The 17,444-nt window shown below is 54.5% G+C and overlaps 6 protein-coding genes across 6 annotated transcripts; 2 read left to right on the top strand and 4 right to left on the bottom strand.

Annotated features, from left to right (window-relative positions):
- Positions 1-708: 708 nt before the first annotated feature.
- M421DRAFT_101376 (uncharacterized protein) lies at positions 709-1,846 on the top strand (the record flags this gene model as incomplete). The annotated part of the gene is made up of 4 exons (XM_033586634.1): positions 709-860; positions 971-1,182; positions 1,214-1,232; positions 1,294-1,846. The coding sequence occupies 4 exons, from the start codon at positions 709-711 to the stop codon at positions 1,844-1,846; spliced, it is 936 nt and encodes a 311-aa protein (XP_033448253.1).
- A 454-nt stretch (positions 1,847-2,300) lies between these two features.
- Positions 2,301-4,444, bottom strand: M421DRAFT_392673 (uncharacterized protein; the record flags this gene model as incomplete). Its single annotated transcript, XM_033590030.1, has 4 exons — positions 2,301-2,723; positions 2,802-4,033; positions 4,082-4,256; positions 4,316-4,444. 4 exons carry the CDS (start codon positions 4,442-4,444, stop codon positions 2,301-2,303), a joined length of 1,959 nt encoding a protein of 652 aa, XP_033448252.1.
- Positions 4,445-5,459: 1,015 nt separating this feature from the next.
- Positions 5,460-6,422, bottom strand: M421DRAFT_421205 (thioredoxin-domain-containing protein). The gene is made up of 3 exons (XM_033592748.1): positions 6,055-6,422; positions 5,855-5,962; positions 5,460-5,805 (listed from the first exon to the last, which is right to left on the bottom strand). The coding sequence occupies exons 1-3, from the start codon at positions 6,225-6,227 to the stop codon at positions 5,613-5,615; spliced, it is 474 nt and encodes a 157-aa protein (XP_033448251.1). The 5' UTR covers positions 6,228-6,422; the 3' UTR covers positions 5,460-5,612.
- A 1,136-nt stretch (positions 6,423-7,558) lies between these two features.
- Positions 7,559-10,165, bottom strand: M421DRAFT_17418 (uncharacterized protein; the record flags this gene model as incomplete). Its single annotated transcript, XM_033587811.1, has 1 exon — positions 7,559-10,165. A coding segment is annotated over one exon (2,607 nt), but the record flags the coding sequence as incomplete, so codon positions are not given.
- Positions 10,166-13,128: 2,963 nt separating this feature from the next.
- Positions 13,129-14,620, top strand: M421DRAFT_63810 (kinetochore protein nuf2; the record flags this gene model as incomplete). Its single annotated transcript, XM_033596089.1, has 3 exons — positions 13,129-13,233; positions 13,280-13,543; positions 13,592-14,620. The coding sequence occupies 3 exons, from the start codon at positions 13,129-13,131 to the stop codon at positions 14,618-14,620; spliced, it is 1,398 nt and encodes a 465-aa protein (XP_033448249.1).
- An 86-nt stretch (positions 14,621-14,706) lies between these two features.
- M421DRAFT_421200 (uncharacterized protein) lies at positions 14,707-17,416 on the bottom strand. Its single transcript, XM_033592747.1, has 2 exons — positions 16,123-17,416; positions 14,707-16,073 (listed from the first exon to the last, which is right to left on the bottom strand). Exons 1-2 carry the CDS (start codon positions 17,249-17,251, stop codon positions 14,893-14,895), a joined length of 2,310 nt encoding a protein of 769 aa, XP_033448248.1. The 5' UTR covers positions 17,252-17,416; the 3' UTR covers positions 14,707-14,892.
- Between the last annotated feature and the right edge of the window lie 28 nt (positions 17,417-17,444).

Genomic DNA, 17,444 nt, shown 5'->3' with positions numbered 1-17,444 from the left:
GTCGACCTCGCCTGGCAGCGTCCCGACTGCGTCTGACAGGACGCATGGCGAGAACTGCAAAATAGCATGCAAGTTGCCTCTCAAGCAGCGGAAATAGTGAGCAACTCCGCAGCCCAGATAAGACTTAAAGCTCGAATCTCTTCGGAAGTCTTCTACAAGCGTGTTGTTATAGATAAGTTGTGCATATTGAATGTACAAACGATGACGATAAGTCTTCCACTGTTCCAAGCTTCCGGAATTCTCATGTGTAACATGTCACCTGTTCCAGAGAGAACGTTGAGACACATGCGAGTCGTATAACGTCGTCAGGCTGAATACAAGCCAGGCCTTGAACCATCGCACGCCTTCACCATATTTGACTCTTTAATAACACATGCATACCCATGAGCCTTGACGGACATACTTTTAGGTCAGTAGCTTTTGTGAGACAGAATTAGTGTGCCGAGCTGCGGCTGAACCGCCCTTCGCCTGCAGCTTGCTTTCCAGATCATCGAGTAATGACAACCGGCAACGTGCCTTCAGCACGAAGATTCTCTCGATCACACGCTTCTCAAATCCTTTAATCAATGCAGCCACTTGCTGACTTGTTGAAGCCCTTGAGATTTAAGCATATGCGTAAAAGGGGCCCTTTGCCTGACTGCAACCTTTGCACACCATCACAGCGACGACCACTGCAAGCACATCCAGAACCTCATCAAATTCATCGCCATGCCCTTCGGACCCTTCATCCTCCAATGGCATGTGCCCTCTCCCAACCCACCCAACCCCTCTGCACCACTCTCAAAAGGTATAACACGTCACTCCATCTCGACATCCTCCGGGCCCCTCGAGCTCCTATCCGCGATCCCAACTGACACCAAGTCCCCAAAACCACCCCTCTTCTTCGCCCACAGAGGCTTCGGTTGTGCCTCGATATGGCTCTCCTACATGACCTACTTTCCTCGCGCCGCTACCCGTGCTACGCGATCAGCTATCGCGGACATGGAAATAGCTGGTACCCTGGGTTCTGGAGGATGTACTTCACCTCGCGGGGTACGATGAGGCAGGACCTGAGTGCTGGGGTGAGAGAGGTTGAGAAGTTGGGGACTGAGAGGAGGAAAGCTGAAGAGAAGGCTCGTGTTGTTATGATCGCGCATTCCGCCGGTGGTGCGCTGGGTCAGTACGCGTTGAGTCGGGGGACTGGTGAAGGTGCAGGGGTTCTGTATGTTGGCAGCAGTGCCGGGGTTTGGGTCGTAAGTTTCTTCCTCGATTTCGACAAGGCGAAAGGTCCTTGCGAGTGCTGAAAATCTCTAGCTGGTCGGTCTACAAATTCTGGAGCCTGACAGCACCTATTCATTTCCCATACCGAATGTTCCATCCGCGCTACATCTTGGCCATGACTCAGCAAGTCCACGATGCTTTCTTCACGCCCTCAACGCCGAATTATGTCGTCAAAGGCCTCGAGTCCCTCCTAAGCCTATACGAATCCATGCTCTGGCCGATGCAAGTCCTTTTCAGCTTCGTCAGTGGTCTAGATGTCGCCGGTGCGATCGTCGGATGGTCACTACGCAAAGCACCAGAACCTAACGGTTCTTCTGGAGTCGCACCGAGATTATTGGTGCTCGCTGGTAAAAAGGATGTTTTGTGTACGCCGGGCATCTTGGAAGATGCTGCGAACAGGCATAGCGCTGCTTTCCACCACTGCGTCAGAGCTGGCAAGTTAGATGGGATTTCTGAGGACGACGTCGGGCGTGGAGATAAAGGCGTTATTTTTGCGGTCACGGAGGGGCTAGGTCATCATTTGCAGAATCATGTCGAGTGGGAACGAGGCGCTAAAGAGGTCTTGGAGTGGGCGGAGCAGTTGTGAGGATACAATGGGTGCCGCGAAGACGAGAGAGGAGTCAACAGTCACCATTTTGCAGTGGAGATCGGCGATGATTTTGAATTTTTCTTCAGTTTGAAATTATACAATGTTTTCGGTCCGTCCTCCTGCGGGTTGGTGTCCTGTATAACTTTACACCCTCTTCCTTTCCTGCCAGCGCCCAGAATTTGTGGGCTCGCCAGCGTCTGCCCTGATCCTTCATTTTCACCCGTATCATCCCCACTCCCGCTCCCAGAGCCAAGAGCACCTAGTCCATCACCCTTCAGATCCGCGGCACGATATTTGCGGCTCCCCTCTCGACTTTCTTAATATCCCATTGATGTTGTCTCATCAACATTACCGTATGTTCGAACCCATGGCAAAGCTTCCTCTTCCCATGGTCGCCATTATACGTGGCAAAGAGTTAGGTAATTATAATAAGACAGAAAATTGACCTAATTCACCAAGCAAAAAACAGCAAGGCGAGTGAGAAAGCGAGTACAACAGCCATCCCAAGGGACGGACTGGGGACCGATTGTTGACCTGCCGAGCGTCCGCTCGAAGACTCTGGCGTCGATGTCCAGGACCACGACACATTCACTGACTTCGTGACGGGACCTGACTTTGTGGGCGTCGCGAGGCTGCTTGACATCTGTGATAGGCTGGTGCTGCTAGATGGATGAGCTCCACCTTTGGACAAGGACGACGATACCTCAGGTACACGTGCCGTCGAGGTTGTCACGTGAGACGACCTTCTAGTTGATACCAAAGCGGAAACAGAGGAGGAGTAGCCAGACCCTTGAGATGACACGGTAGTGCCATATTCCTTAGAAGTCGTAGGCGGATAAACAGGAATGGGGTAGGTTCTAGCAGAGCTTGATACCTTTGTCGTAGCAGTGGATGGAGGAGCAGTTCTTGAAATTGGCCAAGATCCAGCGTTGGAATAGTGACTTACACTTACTGAAAACTTGCTCGTCCCTGAAGGCTTACCAGTCACAGTAGTCTGACTAGTGACAGGCCTAGGCTCAGTATACGTCCTTGAGGTAGAACTACCGGCCGAAGTCGATGGAGGACAGGTAACAACAGGAATGTACACCGTAGTTGTACTTGCTCCGGGAACCAATGCAATCGTCGCGAAACTGGTTCTTGTAGATACAGCATCGTTCTTTCCCGTGCAAGTAATCTTGCCGGACAAGATAGTACAAGAGTATGAAGTCGGCCGAGCGGGAACCTTCCGAGTCGAAGACGGAAAGGCCTTACTAGAGCTGGATATATGGTGAGCACTGTGCCTCATTTGACCAGACGAGGGCCGAGCATATCCAGGTGACGTTTTCTCCGGCCTATAATAGCCAGGATGTTTTGTCCTGGATAGCTGCAAGTATTCCAAAGATGTAGACACCTTGTTCTTCGTGACTGGCTTGCTAGTCAAAACCTTGGTAGTAACAACAGACCTCGTGAAAAAGATCCGTTTACTTGAGGAGATGATCGACGTCAGAGGATACGATGGCCCTACATAGGTAGTGACCAGAACAGAGCAATCAGTATGCCAGCATGGATTGGCTTCGCTGAACCAGAGCGGTAGACTAACCGAGGTATGGTCACCTGATCCACCCTGAGTAGCAGTAGGCGTAGGCTTGCCCTGCACAGTAACTGATGATGACCTGGCTGTAGACGGAGAGGAAGAGATCGTTGGTGATGCGGGAGAGGCCTTCAAAGACGATATAGGGATCGGCGTGGGAGTATTGGTGAATGACCCACTCTTGGGCGACATGCTTGCCAACGTGGCCCTGACCGAAGGTGCAACTGTAGATGAAGTTGATGAGACTCCACTAAAAACAGAAGACGAATCAGGCGACACAGGAACGGTAAGTTTTACCATTCCCAAGATTGTTTTGTCATATCGGCGAAAGCCAGGCTTGCTTTTCAACCAGCACTTTCCGTGGAGACCGTCATCGATTTCAGCTTGGTAGGAGACAGTATTGCAGCCAGGAGTATTGCTGCACATGGCAATACAATCGTCGATATTGTTGGCCCGCTGATCAAAGAGATCACCTCCTTGGAAGTAGTCGACGCCGCAGTGCATGGCATATCCCTTGTAGTGCTCACCGTGTCGCCAAGAGCACCAATGGGCCACCTCAGCTTGCTCGAAGTCGAAAGAAGGGCTGACAAAAGCAGAAGAAGACACCAGGGGAGCTGTATGATGGTCAGTATAGATTCCAAAGTCTGCAGCTAGGAACTTACAAGAAACCGGAGCAGTAGTAGCTGAAACGAGATCAGTGATCGTGGAGACCGAAGAAACTTTGACGTGACCAAAGAGCCTGGCATCAGTAGACGGGATAGTACTGCAAAGTAGCACCATCAGAGCGAAGAGCCAACTGATATTGGCGATCATGTCGGGAATAGTACACCTGTAAAGCTGTGACCGAAGAGACTAGGTGACAGAACAGGATGATAGAGCTTATGTTGTTGACTTACTCTGGAGACAGACAGGTAGGTGTTGAAAAAACAGGTGGCGAAGAGAGCCTGGGACCGCGTGGGAACTTCGCAGACTCTGTGCTGCCATGGACCCTGACTTCTATATCCAGTGCGGTAGTTAGGATCCATTTGTTTTTACTTGTTGAGGAGAAGCTGCTGGCATAAGGGTCAAGACCTATTGGAGGTATTCGTCGTCATTTAGGCTGGAAAAAACACCCTGAATAGCTGGGCCCCTTATCCAGATCTTATGAACCTCTAGAATTGCAAAACATCCTTACATAAAGATGCTTCAGCGAAAGAAGGCGTGTTTGACGAGCTCCACTGGACTATTTAGCAGTACTACAGGTGTGTGAAGACATGTAGAGTTGTATTAAGTCTCTACAAACTGAGTCGAGTGTATGTTGGAACCCTCAATTAAGAAGGTCCAAGGATAACCACATTTCACAAAATTGTGGTAGTTTCCGCAGCCTAGATGTATCTACAGCCATATGACCACGGAGGCATTGCACCCTGACCCGAAGAAACTGAAAGGGCCACATCGTGACGTCACATATCCAGCAATGAATATAAGCACTTCCAGAATAGACGGAAATCTAGATGTGGGCGTTGCCTTTAGTTATCCTCTCGTTCAGTACTGCTACGCGAAGTAAATGCGATAATAGACAGATGGCCATTTGCTGTAACTCGAGCACAAAGCTATTTTCACAAAATCATGGAGTTAATGTAGACGACTTCCCAGAATATAGGAATGGATAGCGCACTCATAAGCTTTGCTTTAGACCTCTGATGTTGAAGTGTTGTCAAAAAGGCAGTCAACAAAGGCATGTGTGCACTCATCAACCAGGCGTGACCCCACAATATTTTGCTAGTGTCGAGGAAGTGCGTGCGCTGTGCGGACTCTGTCGCGTTCAGCTCTGGAGCATCTTGTCAGATTTGGTGTCTTTTGCAAGGACTCGTAAATCTTTGTCCGAGGAAGGATCGTGGCTGTGGTAGACAACTACGCCGAGGCAGGCCGGTCTCAGACTGTGCATTTGTAAGCTCCGCATGCGTCAGCACAGACTTCAAAAAGCCGCATTGCCAAGTAGCCATACGTGCGAGATGTGCGAAAAGGAGGAGTAGTCTATGCAAAGTCGTGTCATTTAGCAAGGTATCATGATATCTGTCTGTAGCATGTCCACGTCGAAGACTTGCAGGTACCATGTGCACCTAAGAATGCCGCCTTTTGAGTCATATTCCTCCCTACCCAATGCTAAGCTATCGAACGAGATCGTCTGCGGATATGTGATGTTTGCGCAATCTATGCGTCGACGTTGGCCTTGATGGCGGCCTCGAGAGCCTTGGGGTTGGCACCGACGACCTCGGCGACCTTGTCGCCGTTCTTGAAGAGGAGGAAAGTAGGCATGGCGCGGATGCCGAGCTCTTGTGCGACATCAGGAACCTCGTCGACGTCAAGCTTGTAGAAGCGGGCGTTGGGGTATGTGCTGGAGAGCCTGCAGCCTTCATTAGCAGCGGTCGAAAGGATGGCGCGATTTGACGTACTTGACGACCTGGGGGGCGATGACCTTGCAAGGACCGCACCAGGTAGCGAAGCAGTCGAGGACCATGAGGCTGGACTTGTCACCGAGCGCCTCGTCGAAGGCCGACTTGCTGTGTTCTTGTCAGCCGTACGCAGAGACAATGACATTGCGACCGCAGCTGAGACACTGCATATTGCGCCATCGCGACAAGGAAAAACTTACGTCTGAAGGTTGTGAACGCCGGTATCAGACATTCTGGCTGTGTTGGAGAAGAACTTCTGGGTGAGGAGAGGTCGGTATAGGTTGGCGGTAGATGTGGGGTTGATCGAAGCTGTTTGCAGGCGCGCAGAGGTAAGCAGTGTTCTTGCGATGCGTGACGCCGACGGGGTGAACATGGTATATGTACAGCAAAAAAGTGCGACAGAAGATTAGGCGATTGATAAGACGCGGCTGATAGAATGAACTGGACAAAGATGCCTGCCGGTGCCGATTACAACGCGGTGACAAAGTGAACGACGCGCCGCCAGATTTAGATTCGGCAAAGGCGCACGAGTCGTCGAGTCCCTGCACAAAAAGACGCCGAATCGTGCACACACGCAAGATGAGAGATCAAACACGAATAGGCGAGGGGCGACTTACAGTGCTCTGTGTTGTAGGTCTCAGTGAAGGCTGGCGGAGTTTGAGAAACGATTATCAATGCTGGAAGACCCGGGGCTTACCTCGCCGCCGCGGGTGGGCTGATGCAATGACGTGCGCTTGCCGCCCCACCAGGGGCTGCCTTCTCTTTCAGGCACGAATGCTCAGGCAAGAGCAATTGTTGACGCTGTGTCAGTTGTCTCAGCAGATCTCTCTTGGTCGTCTGCTTAACAACTGTTGACACCAGCCAATTCCCTGCCACATTTCAACCCGCATGTCGTTGCAAATTCGTGAACCAAACTTCTGTGCCCCACCACGGTTTCGGGGTCAGCCCAACTCCATGGAGGGGCACCCTGCAGGATGACTAGCCAACATCCAAATACCGGCAACAGAGGTCAGGTTGAAAGTGGAAAGCAAGTGGGGAAAGCTGTCAAGACAGCTGAGCTTGAAACTACAGGGGGCTCTGACACTCCATATATGGCGCTCAAGGGCCATACATCTCCAAAATCCCGGTGCCAGATTGTTCCTAGGTACTACATTTTGTTGAAACCCAAACGCACCGCGTAATAATAACCCAGGAAGACACACCTTTGCGTCTTCGTTATCTGTGACCACCCAACCGTCCCAAAAGCCTGTTCAAGGTTGAGTCAAAAGAGCGAGATGACACAAAGCCACAGCTTGCAGCCTATATACAATACAATGTGGTATCACGCCCGAAAAGCAGAACTCCTCAAAACAGATCCTCAAATCAGAACCCTTAGATCAAACTCCTCAAATCAGATCAACGCCGCGCTATGCAGTCTCGCAGAGACAAGCGCCATCTCTCAGCCGCCATCTGCGGGCTTTTAGCTGATCATCTTTCGATATGGAGAACCATCCAGGGAACTGCATGTGCCAACCGGGAAAAGCAAAGGACGAGTAATAAGAGAAATGGGGAAGGAGGGACTCAGGTGAGTACAGTAAGGACTGAATACAACATAGGAAAAGCAAAAGGAGTGGCTTGGTGTGGCTTCATGCAGTCCCCCTAAAACGATCTCTTACCGTCTCAAGATGTCATCTGCTCGTGCTGGGCCAATCTGCTGTGTGAAGCTGTGCTTGATCGCTTTATGTCTAATAGCTTGGCCGAGCCGGCACTGAGGTGCCGCACGTGGTGCTTGCCGAAGTCCACGCTTTTCGCGCGTTGTACAGTGGCTTGCTCCCCGGAATCGTCTGATTGTGGCGAGTCTGGCTCCATGTCGAGTGTCTTGCGGGATTCCTCGGGCGATGGCGCATCCGCATCGAACATGGTGAGCAAGCCTTCTGCAGACTTGACGCGGACATTTCGGTGAACTACGGTAGGCTGGCGTGCAACACCGGCCTTGACGTGCTCACTATCTTCGGACCTCCGAGCCGACGGAGTAGTCTCATTCTCCTCATCAGACTCGGCGGCAGCGTCGAGGGTAGCCATGGCAGTGCTGCTGGCTTTCCTTCCCAGCAGATCGCTCGGCAGGTTCACTCGACGTAGCTCATCTGATTGAGGCGTAAGTCGTTTGAAGTATTCGTCATCTGCCATTCCCAGCTCTTCAAATGAATTGTTGAACTCGGGATTCTGTTGGACAGCTGAGGAGGCGATGCTCGACCGCATCATCGATTTGTTCGAGACGCGCTTCACAGGCTTTCCAGATAGCCACGATCCCTCAGAGTCAACTGATGCCAGTGATTGTGACATCTTGTTGCCAATCGGTAGACCAGGGCTAACAGGAGAGTCCGAGCGAGCATTGGCTGCCAATCCAAGTGAGCCCACACGTATGTTTTCTGGATTGTGAGTTCGACGACGTGCAGCGATCGCGCTTGTCGAGGTTGCTTCTGGCGATGCCACCCGGGAGTCGGGTGGCGATATAGGGAACTCAGGCAAATCTTCCCTAAATTTGGACATGGTACGGCGGGGGACGGTGGACGGCCTCTGGATCTGGATCGGCGCGGTCGGTACGGTCGCCACCAGATGAGCTGGGAGTGGCTGGCGGGACATGGACTCTCGCGACGTGTTCGAGAAGGAAGCTTCTGAGGGGGTGGCACGGCCTGGCTCCTGGGAGCTTCGCTTGCCTCGTCGGAAGAAGGACGCAAATGCACTCATTCGTCGACCGTCCGAGCTACGTCTGCGGAAGCTCGAGCCTTTGTTCGATGCCGTTGTGTCGATGGTCTCGACAGGATGTAGCGATCCACTTCTTGTAGGATCATAATGGGTCGCGTGTTCGACTGTCTCGAAGGGCGACTCCTCGGTCAGCCTTTTAGAGAGCAGCTCTGGCATCATGGAGACGTTCGATGGCCCACGGGTGTGAACGGAACCGGCGATATTGCCCCGCGAGTAGCGGATAGCCTGAGCGTCCGAAATGATCATGTCCTCCATCGGTGTTTCGATCGGTGTGGGCAGTTGGCTGTTATCGTTGGCGGCGGGAGCGAGGGGCTCAAGGGTCTTGAGTCGGTGCATTGTTGGTGGAGTGAGTGGACGCAGCCATGGCGGCGTTGATGGCGTCGCTGGACGGACATCCTCCATCGGCACTGTTGTCTCTTGCGCAGGCTCCTCGTTCCCCTTCTCAATACCAAGTCCGAGCGCTCTGACAGCGCCAGTCCGAGTAGGAACTGGTGGTGTACCTCCGGCAGCATTCTGTTTCTCCGCACGTCGTTCGAGTCGATGACGAAGTCGCTCTTGGTCAGCGGTAGCCTTCTTGTCCCGACGTCTCTGGTCTCTGTCGAGAATCTCCCGTAGTGCACCGGCATCGAGTTCGTCAGCGAGGTCGTCGATTCTGCTTGTCCTCTTCCATTGCTCGTTTTCTTTCGAGCTCGTGGGCCTCCTTTCCCTCCTCGAGTTACCTCTTTCTAGACGTACGGTCGGTGACGTGCGGTCGCCACCGTAGTAGTATTGCGAGCCAACGGAGAAGCGGATGGTCGGTCGTGGTGCGAAGAAGTCGAGGGCGCTGACGCGGAAGGCATGTATTTCGGAATTGCCGGACATGGACGAGTGTATCGAGTCTTCGAGGGGCAGCGAAACGTTGGACTCCGGGCGTTCGAAGCGGGCATTAAGGCCGCCTTTGATCTTCTTGCTGTCTCGACGCAGCATGCCGCCAGAGTTGCCGGCAGGTCGTTTCTGCGGCATTGGCAGAGTCATCGCGCGAATCTTCTCTTCTCGGATGTGATCATGCTCTTTCCGCCTCTTGCTAGACTTGCGGCGGATCAGGGATGTTTCGTTGGGAGGACCCCTGCGCAATGACTGGGGTCGCTGTAGCTTTCCCCGCTCTTTTGCCGTGCGCAGGCTCGTGTGCGAGGGATGGTGGAGGTTGTAGGGCACGCCGGAGAAGTCTTGCGTGACAGGTCGCAGGTGTGGGCTGTAGGCGAGGCGGCGCTGGTGTGGGAGGGCGGTGATGTCTTCAGCACTTGAGTTTGGGTTGAGCAGACGCGCCTCTTTCGCGAGGCCAGGGTCGAGCGGTGGGTCGCTGAAAGGATTCTTCTCGACGTCGTGCAGAGACGCTGTGGAGCGCGAACTCCTCCGGCGCCGGCGTCCGCTGCGTTGACTGGACCTTTGTTGCAGGCCATCGTTGCCATCGCTGCCCTGACCCGGAGTCGCGACCGTTTGCTCTGCGACAGGCCCGCCCCTGGCTGCAACCGCGGAGCGACCCTCTTTTAATTTAGCGGCTCGTCCGCTTCTGCGCCCAAACGGCCACGGCATGGATGCACGCTGGCCGGCCGGGCAGGACTTGGGCAGCGGTGGTGGTGTTGCTCAGCTTGTCGCCAGCGATAACGTGACCGCGCGCAGCGCGACGGGGTCGGGCGTGGTGCTCTGATACCTGCGGGCCTATCTGGTGTTGGTGTCGCTGCAGCGTCGGCTAGATTGCATCATGTCTGACTGGCAGAGTGCTTGGCGGAGCGGGAGCTGAGGCGAGCGCAGGCTGCCAAACGGACGTCGAATTGCAGGCCGGTGTGTAGGAGAACCTGGGAAGTGATTCGAGAGGCGGCAGAGGAAGGGAGAGGCAGCGGTGCTGGACGCCCTGAAGCTTGGAGCTGCCAGACTGCATGTGTGATGTAAGGGCAACTGACAGTCACGTAGCGGCACTGCTGAACCTTGTAAAGGCTCGGACGGCTGTGACGAAGCATAGCCCTGAAGCCCCACCACGAGGGCGCGCCAAAAATACCCCTTCAGCGTTCTTGGTGGTTCGGGGAATTGCCTGGCGCACGCTGCGTCCGCCGGTGCCACTCCTTTAGCGGCCAGCTCGCGAGTGACCGTCGGCTGCCCGCGGTGCCTCGCTGCTCAGGCGTAATAATGCCGTGCAGAAGACGTGCCGCACTCAGAAACTCGTGGCGACGAGGTGTGACTGGCACAACCCTCAATTGGCCGCCAACTGAACGCCAAACAGCTGCCAGTTGATCACTGACGATCCCTCCGGTCGAGCCTGCCTCGTTCACGAGCAGAAGGAAAGCGCGAGGTGCTAGGTCCACTGTGGCTACGCTTAGCTCAGACGCCTCCGGTGTCTATCATGGGATCCCATGGCCGCCACAGCTCATTCAATATCTGTGCCAATCACCACCATCAGCAGAGAGATTTTCACGGACAGCGAATTTCTTCGAGAGACATACAATCTCTTGACCACAACTCGCAGCAAGTCAAATCCTCGAGTCACCTGCTTCCGCTCGCGCCGGCATCTCTGGCTACGAGCATCGCCTGCGAAGACTCTAGACCTCTCGCTAGCGACAGCTCATGCCGAGGATCACGGAACGGCGCATTCGATCCCTGCAGAATGTATCGATTCTAGCAGCGTCCGCGGAACGTGGAGAGCCACGTCGATTTTGCAGCGTCCGGCAACAACGGTATTAATGCTAGCCACGCCCGTGGGAGTATATCATCATTACGAGGACGTCTCTAGTCAGCGCGATTGAGTTCAGATCTTGCGGCAGACCTCCACATCGAGGTGCAACCGTCGACAAACAACGTTCGACATCTCATCCACTCAGGTACCAGGGCCTTGAGCTTCCATGGGTGCAAGCTGCCGGATCTCAGCACATCGCTTCGGACGGCTCCATGTTGGAGGTCTGCGTGGTTCTCGGTTCTCGTGTCAAGTCAGCCTCTTGAAGCTGTGTAACAGAGGAGCATGGTATGCAGTTGTTTCAACTACTCGATGTCGTGTCCGACCATGTCTCACCTTAGGCTGCATATGTAGCAGCTGTCCCCCGGATATTTGAGGGTCTTCAAGGCTTGATTTCTTGTTTAGATCGTCTTGCCAACGTTGCAGCCCCAGTTACTGAACAACAATTGTGGACTACTACTGTGCATTGCAATGCAACAATATTTTGCTGGCTTCGGCCTGCCGATGTTCCAGGATCTGCCGGGATTGATGCACGCTGCTCCCTAACCTACGATAAGTATTGGTACCGACGTGAGACGGCTCCTTTTGTGGACCCTTACCAGGGCCCTTGACTTCTGGGTCCTGCATGCCGGCATGACTGCTTTGACGCCTGCATAGCTTGACCGATAACCGTCGCAACGTTACACAAAACTGCATGCTCTTTTTCATCGCTCGAAACTGCGAAGGAGAAGTCGCCGCAAACTGGCGATGGCACCTATAATACCAAGCATATTGTACTAGGAACTGCACGCCCACAAGCAGGGTGCTCGCCAGAGCTCGAGCTCAGACAGAGCGACTCGTTGCAACAGATCTGCAGCCAATCGTCCGAGACCTGCTGTGTTGTACAATGTACAACATACTCGACAGCTCAGCGTGCTCACACTGCAGCAACGGGGGAGCAGATGCGTGCATTGAAGCGAGGCCACAGTTCTTCGAGTATGCTGCCGAGTTGCTGGAACGAGTATCTACTGGGTGTTACGGTCTTCATCGATTGTTGTGGAACGCAGCACTCGACCAGCGATTGCTCCCCTACGTGGCCTTTGGCACATCTGCTTCGAGTCCGAAGGATTCTTGTATCTCTCAACGGTTGTTGTTTGTATACGAGCCCTCTGCATGCCAGTTGTCACGACAAGGTGCCCGTTGCCAATGTTATGCAACAGGTGTTGATGTCTCTGGATACCGTCCAACGACCCTCAAGCTCAATGATGCAATCTAGAATCTGTCAGCACTACCTTTGCTTCAACGCAGGCTGTACCACCAGGTTTTCGGCTGTCTTCAATGTCATTCACACAGAAACGCGAATCAACTGGTCCCATCATTGCTTCATGCACTTTTACACAGAGCTCGAATGTTTAGCCATCAAGCAAAGCTTGCACAATGCCAATTGCTCACTGATCATGTTCGAAAGTAGAGACATTTGACTGGATGCTTGAAAAGTCCATGAGCTTTCTGCTAACATACGTGAATCTCACTCGCAGACTTCACAGTTCTGCGTTGATGCTTAAGTGGAAAACCCCTGGACCTGCGTCGATGTATCTGGGATACTTTTGCACGAATTTCGAGTCGGCATTTGCAAACATGCTGGTGAGCCTTGCGATCTCAGCCCTGTGGATGATGCCCAAAGGTGGTCGCCGGATCGAGTCAAGCGCCGGTGTGCCTTCCTCGCCAACGCTGTGTTGACAAACAACACTGGCCGGGAACATCAATACCGCCGCAATAGCAATAACGAACCCAGCAGCATACCGCCGTACCAACCACAATATCATAGTCGCATTCAAAGCCCATCATGTCTTACGGAGGGCGCATGAGCATGGCTCCGCGCACTACGTCGCACGGCGCTCACAACCAGCGCGCGCCCGCACCGCAGGAGAACGATGCTTTTATGACACTGGTATGCGCTTTTCTCAATCTTTGACGCGCAGCGCTGACTACTATAGCCTGATGCTGAAATTGCAGGATGTATAACAGACATCGGCATCGCATTCACCGTCGCAGACCTCCAGAAGCCCAATCCTCAGATCATCCAGAAGGTCTTCGAATGGCTCGCAGAGCTGCTTATGAACACGACTCGCGAAGTGGTTGCGCCAGCGATGCGCGCCGCGGCCGAAGATCTATGCGGCGAGGGCGCTGAGCGCCTGTTCACCAGCGACACTCGCGACCTGATGGCATTCTTCGTCATTCTGAAGAAGCTGTTGCGCGAGGTACGTTGAGTTTGTGCAGCAAGGCGGGCCAAAGCTAACTTCGCATAGTGCGGTATCCACGACTTCACATTCGCAGACCTATACAAGCCCACCCATCATCGATTAGTTAAGATCTTCTCGTACATGATCAACTTTATAAGGTTCAGGGAATCACAGACGCTGGTCATCGATGAGCACTTCAACAAGGCTGAACGCACGAAGCTCCGCATCGAGCAGCTGTATAACGACAAAGAGATGAAGGAGATGCACCTCACAGACCTGCAGCGCAACCGGAGCGCTACGGAGAGGCTTATGGCAGACAGGAAGAAGAAGAACGATGAACTCAAGGAGAGGCTTCTGGAACTGAAGCGCGGTCAAGAATCAGTCATGGAGAAGCTCGAACGAGCGAAAGCTGAGCAGACCAGGCTGAAGGAGCTACTGCAGCAGAAAGTCGAAAACAAGGAGAATGTACAGCGCGAGATCATCAAGCTTAAGCCGTATACCCAGCAGAGTCCAACTGCTCTAGAGGACTCCCTGCGCGACCTAAATGACCGCCTCTCGGCAGAAAAGAGCCAAATCGACTCCCTGGACCGCCGTGCTCGCGCTCTGCAGACGTCGAACGACTCCTTCGGTATCGTCATTGGCGATGTCACATCTTGCACACGACTCCTGACGGACGTACAGGCCGATCTGGCAAAGGAAGAGGAAGAACTGGTGAAGGCATCACGGCACAGGGACGCACTCGCAGACCGCAGCAACAACGTTAGGGACGTTGAGAGGCAAGAGCGACTTCTCCAGAAGCAGTTGGGCAATGTCAATGGGCGCACGGAAAAGCTGAGGACGAAGGGCAACGAAGAAGCAGAGCGCGCGCGGATACGTATGGAGGAGCTCCGCGAGACACATGCAAAGCTCAATGAAGAGCGAGGTGAGAAGGGGCGAGATATCGAGAGGAGGCGGGTTCGCATCGAGCAGACTGAGAAGAAGATGGCTGAGCTCAAGGACAACATCGAGAACGAGGTGCATGCAGCGCACGATGAGTACCTCAAGATGGAGAGCCACATCAAGCTCTACATCACAGAGATGGAGCAGAGCATCTAGGAGGGCGGAGCCGTGTGCGAGGTCATGCGGACTCCCGACTGGAGGCCGTAGATGTGTTATGATGGCGTTTGGGCAGTGCTGTTTGATACCTCATTTCCTTTGCTTCAGTACCATGCAGTACATCTGTCGAATGCCGCTCATCCTCGCCCCTCGTGACCAGTCCGCTCAAGCGTAGCGTCATGACAACTGCATTATGTAACCTATGCTCTAACACAACGCCATGCCATGCGTAAGTAGAATTCAAGACTTGACATCGTTACCCCATCCGCTCATCACTCGAACCCCTCAGCAAGAGGATCAGTCTTCTCGCCCCTCTCCAGCGCCGGACTCAATGGCCCAACATCACCTCCCTGCACAGGGTTGAGCAGGCTCTTCCTATGCGCCCTCGGACTCTTATCCAGCGCCTCCGCCACCACCTCCACCTCACCCGCTTCCTTCTCATCCCCCTCATCCCCCTCTCGCCCTTCAACGTATCCCTGATTAGTGAGCCGCAGTCCTAGAATCTGCTGCCTCAGCTCATCGACAAAGCCTTGCATCTCCTCAAACGGCAACTTCACCGTGCCGCCGTCTCGCGTCTCGGAGCGCGTCTGATAAAGCCGTAGCGCAGTATCAAGACACTTCTCCGCCTGCTGACTGCGCTGCAACCGCCACCACGCCTCTGCCGCCAGCACCGCCCACAGCGCTGCTTTCCTGCGCCGGTTACCGAGCCGGTACGTCCCGATACCGGTGCGGATGCTGTAGCAAGCAGACACGCGCTCGGTGACTAGCGCGTGTCCGACGCTGCCCACCAGCCCGGCCTCGAGGACCCGTGTCCCCCAGCGTGCGGCGTCGTCGGCAGCGCTGGCCCCGCGGAGGCGCAGGAGTTCTGTCGCGAGCGCGAGGGTGCGCAGGGCGTAGTAGGGCGCTGCGCTGCGCTGGCGGTCCGTGTACGAGTAGGAGGCGGCTTCGATCCAGGCATCTATATTTTCGGATCTGTTTTTGGAGCTCAGCGGCGTCGGCGCCATCAGTGCGGAGAGCGCGGCCATTTCGCTTGCGCCGGCGTAGTGGCGCCAGGCTTTGTCGTTTTGGAAGTCGGTACGGAGAATGTCGTAGGTGGAGAGTGCGAGCTTCCAGTCCCGCAGCACGAAGCAGTAGTCTGCCAGGCGGCGCATGATGGCTTCGGGTGCGTCCGGGCGGTAGAAGCCTTGCAGGCTGTCATAGTTGGAATTTGAGGAGGGTAAGGCGGAGGCGCTGCTGCGGGAGCTGCCGAAGGGTGTCCAGCGCTTCGAGAGCGACATGAAGCGGCCTGAGAGACCGCGGCGGCGTGAAAGAATCTGCTCGTTCCAGGTCGCGACGCTGCGCTCCATGTTGGGTATTATGGACTGCGTGACGAGTTCTCGCATGAACGTCCGCAAGCTGCTAATGTCGGAGTCATGGAAGTATGGTGTTGGGTCGGTGATGTCGTCTGTAGTCTCTGCATGGCTGATCAGTGTAGTTCAGAACCAGGAGGATGAAAGACATACCTCGCTTTTGGATCTCTGCTAGCTCTTCACCAGCAGACATCCATTCGCACGTTGGCAACCGCACACTGTCGTCGTCTGACGGTATGCATTCTTGACTCTTTAAGCGAAGCAGATGGCAATGTAGACCGAAGTGTCTCTTCATCGAGTCGAACGTCTGATTCGACTTGGCGATGTCCCCGTTCTCTTCATCATGCACCAAGACGTAGTACCTCAGGAAATCATTCTCCACCCATTGTGGAAAGCGCAGGTCTCCATCATGCTGCCTGTTGTACAGTCTCCGAAGCTCTTCAATCGGGTGTGGATTGGACGAGCTGATGGCTATTATGCCAGCCACGGGATGCGCAAATGTTTCGTGAGGTACGATTGGCAGTCCTGATAGCAGTCGCCGTAGGTATAGGGTGTAGAAGGGCGACCCAGCACCCTCAACAAGCGCTGCTGGCTGTCCCTTGTTCATGTAGTCTGCATTCGGATCCTGGTGGTTGAACTCAGAGTACTGCAGGTGTCGGTCGACCACTTCCTCTATCTGCAGCACGTCTCCGCCTGTCCGCCGTGGCCGCCGTGTGGACTCGGTGGATGATCTCTGGCCGCCCCGTAGGTCTGGATACGCATCCTCTACACCGACGAAGCGCACGCCAAAGTCTTCATGGCTCTTGCTTACGCCAATGCCATCTCTTATGGTGACCTTGCCAGGCACCTGCTCGCCAAAGGGCCTCAGCAACTCCAAGAAACCTCCGTCTATCCCCTTGCCCCTGACCAGCGCCTCAGTCTCTGCATCTGCCAACACGGCAATATGTGGCACAAATGCGCGCTGTATAAGGGTCCGGTACTCGTCGGACACGCCTGGCGGTAGACCGGTAGGTGTTCTCGAGCCACTGGACCGCGACCCGGGCGAGAAGACTGAGCCAGGAACAGTGGAGGTAGTCGGCGTCGCTGTGCCCGAGCTGGGGCGCGAGGTCGAGATGCTGGTAGTCGATTCGAACAGTTTGGAGAGGCTCGGATTCGACCGGCGATAGGGCAGCTCCGACAGCGAAGACGCAGGCGACGCGCGGTGCTTGGGGAGTATGGCGGAGGCTTCTACATTCTGCGGGAAATTCGGGGGCTTGGGCGTGGCATCTTGCGGCGGCGTCATGGGAGATTAGGGCGGGGCGCCCGTGGGGTTTTGAATGCGCGCGGGAGGTCTGGGGTTGTCGGCATGTATTCGGGCGCTGTATAGACGTCTAGGGCGATCGTAGGCGGCGTGATGGCGTTGTAGGGTGCTTGTTGGCGCTGGCGTGTGCTGTGAGGTGACGATGTGGTTGCGGCCACTCAGCTTTCTGACTGGA

Source organism: Didymella exigua (genome assembly GCF_010094145.1).
Source record: "Didymella exigua CBS 183.55 unplaced genomic scaffold M421scaffold_15, whole genome shotgun sequence".
In the NCBI taxonomy this organism is placed as follows: Eukaryota; Fungi; Ascomycota; class Dothideomycetes; order Pleosporales; family Didymellaceae; genus Didymella; species Didymella exigua.
Note: the sequence above shows the minus strand (reverse complement) of the source record. Positions and strands in the feature narration are given on the sequence as shown.